This window comes from Helianthus annuus, chromosome 16 (assembly GCF_002127325.2).
Source record: "Helianthus annuus cultivar XRQ/B chromosome 16, HanXRQr2.0-SUNRISE, whole genome shotgun sequence".
Classification (NCBI taxonomy): domain Eukaryota; kingdom Viridiplantae; phylum Streptophyta; class Magnoliopsida; order Asterales; family Asteraceae; genus Helianthus; species Helianthus annuus.
In genome coordinates, this window is record NC_035448.2 from 98,901,739 (window position 1) to 98,903,909 (window position 2,171).

The 2,171-nt window shown below is 48.8% G+C and overlaps 1 protein-coding gene across 1 annotated transcript; it reads right to left on the reverse strand.

Moving 5' to 3' along the window:
* Window positions 1–547: 547 nt before the first annotated feature.
* On the reverse strand, window positions 548–1,589 carry LOC110942718 (proline-rich receptor-like protein kinase PERK9). The gene is made up of 3 exons (XM_022184484.1): window positions 1,401–1,589; window positions 775–1,188; window positions 548–559 (listed from the first exon to the last, which is right to left on the reverse strand). The coding sequence occupies exons 1-3, from the start codon at window positions 1,587–1,589 to the stop codon at window positions 548–550; spliced, it is 615 nt and encodes a 204-aa protein (XP_022040176.1).
* Window positions 1,590–2,171: the final 582 nt, after the last annotated feature.

Consider the following 2,171-nt stretch of genomic DNA (forward strand, 5'->3'; position numbering starts at 1 on the left):
GCAACAGCACCTCCAATGCCGTCGAAGTTCACGGGCTTACAGTCGAGGAATTGCTTGTAGGTGCACCCTGCACATACGTTTGAATTTACAAATGGTTTTAGCGAACGTGCTATAAATATCCAAATGTATCATAGTATATCTCAAACGACTTAACATTACCATTGGGTGGATTGTTATTGCCGTGGTTGTGCGAGATATTTCCACTCGTTTCTGCATGAGAGGCAGCGTATTGTGCAATAGCTGCGGCAATGATCCTTGGAAGTTCCGTCTCAGTAGTGGGCATGTGCGGGTCACGTCTTGGAGGCATCTTCTAAAAGATGATCATGTCGGTCAGGTCATAGTAAGTAAATAGTATGCGTATGTAATAACATTCACCAATCACATAACATCACATGTTATAAAATCAAAACAATTAATCCAACAATGCATATAATGAAAATACTGCGATTGTGCTATCATAAAATCAAGACCACTATACAATGTTTACAAGTTTTATAACTGTATCGTACATCAAAAGTGACTAAAGGCCACATCACCCTTGTCTGAACTATCTAGTCATCTACAACAACCACAAACTAAATATCAAAAGTCATGACATCAAAATGCGGTCTTCAAGATGCTGTATAGTCGGCACAATCGCGGTCTTCTCACCAAAAGTCTACCTGCATCGAACCAAAATGCCTATGCTGATGGCGGAGGAGGAGGAGGAGGAGGAAAATGAGAGAAAAGCAAACGACGCATGTGTAACCAGTCCTCCTCTAAGGCACAACAGACGCGCAGCAAATATGCAATCTGCTGCTCAAATGTCAAGAAACGAACGTCTGAGTCAGGGGAAAGCGGACGAGGAGTGTGCGGTGCTGCAGATGGGGTCTGACAGTGACAAGGTGGTCGTGGAGCTCTTTCCAACTCCTGAATACGACGTGTCAATGCATCCTGCTGTATCATCAAGGATGTAAGTATGTCCTCCGTAGAGTACCCAACATGGTACGGGTGGTACGGATCAGACAATGGCATGATAGGGGGCGTAGTCCACAAAAATGGCTCGCTCGATGGTATGAAAGACGGTGCAGTAGGTGGTGCAACATGAGGAAACTGAGATGTGAACGGTAAAGATGATGACAGTACGGGTGGAACAGAAACAGGCGGCTGCCTCGATGACCCCTCTCCAGGACGAGGTGGCGGTATATCCTGGAGGAACGTAATGGGGAGATTAGTGCGATGAACATCCGTGGTGTGTGGGGGAAACAATGGGAGATCAGTGGGTGCAGAAACAGGTGCTACTGGAGGAGTGACAGGTAGCACAAACGGTGGGTAATCGTCATCATCATCGATCCACCCTTGCGGGTGTCGGCGTAATGAGGATCTATGTGAGCAGCAAAAGGGGCGCGGTCAACCAATACCGGGACGGGATTAGGTAACGGTGCATCAACAACAGGATCATCCACCAATGGTGGAGCAACAACGGGAAGATCAGCAATAGGTATATCATCAACAAGAGGTGCAATGGTTGGTGCACCCATATCAGGCGGTGCATCGGCTGGGGCATCATCAAGAACAGGGTCATGGTCAACAATAGGCTCGGGGGCCATGACGGGCTCGGGTCAACAAGATCCATGTCAAAATCAGAAGGAATGTCAAACAAAGGATCAATAGGAGCTACGGGTGCCTCTAAGGGCTGGTCCATGTGAATGAACTCGATCTCCTAGTCAGGATCGTAGTCAGGGGGAAAGACTGGATCAAAATCCTCATCAACCTCGTGGTCAAACTCGAACTCATGTGATGGACCACGTGCAGCTGACATCGCCATGTCAGGGTCGGCGTCAGAAAAGTGATACTGCACACTCTGGTCGTGCAAAGACGCAGATGCCACAGACTCCAATGAATCTGGGACAGGTGAACCAACAGGAAGCTCCTCTACAGGTGCCTCAGCAATGGGAAGGATAACATCAGCATCAATCGGGGCCCCACCCTCATAGTCGTCCCCAGGCGGACCCTCCTCGAACAGATCAATGTTGTCATCAGATACGGCATCGAGTGGCGCATCCACCACGGGGAAAGCAGCAAGCGGAATGGGAGCAGGGATCACCGCAAGTGGTAAATCCCCAGCAGGAATGCCATCAGCAGGCTCAACTCCGATGTCTGGCAGCGCGAAGGGCTGAAAATCATCGTTA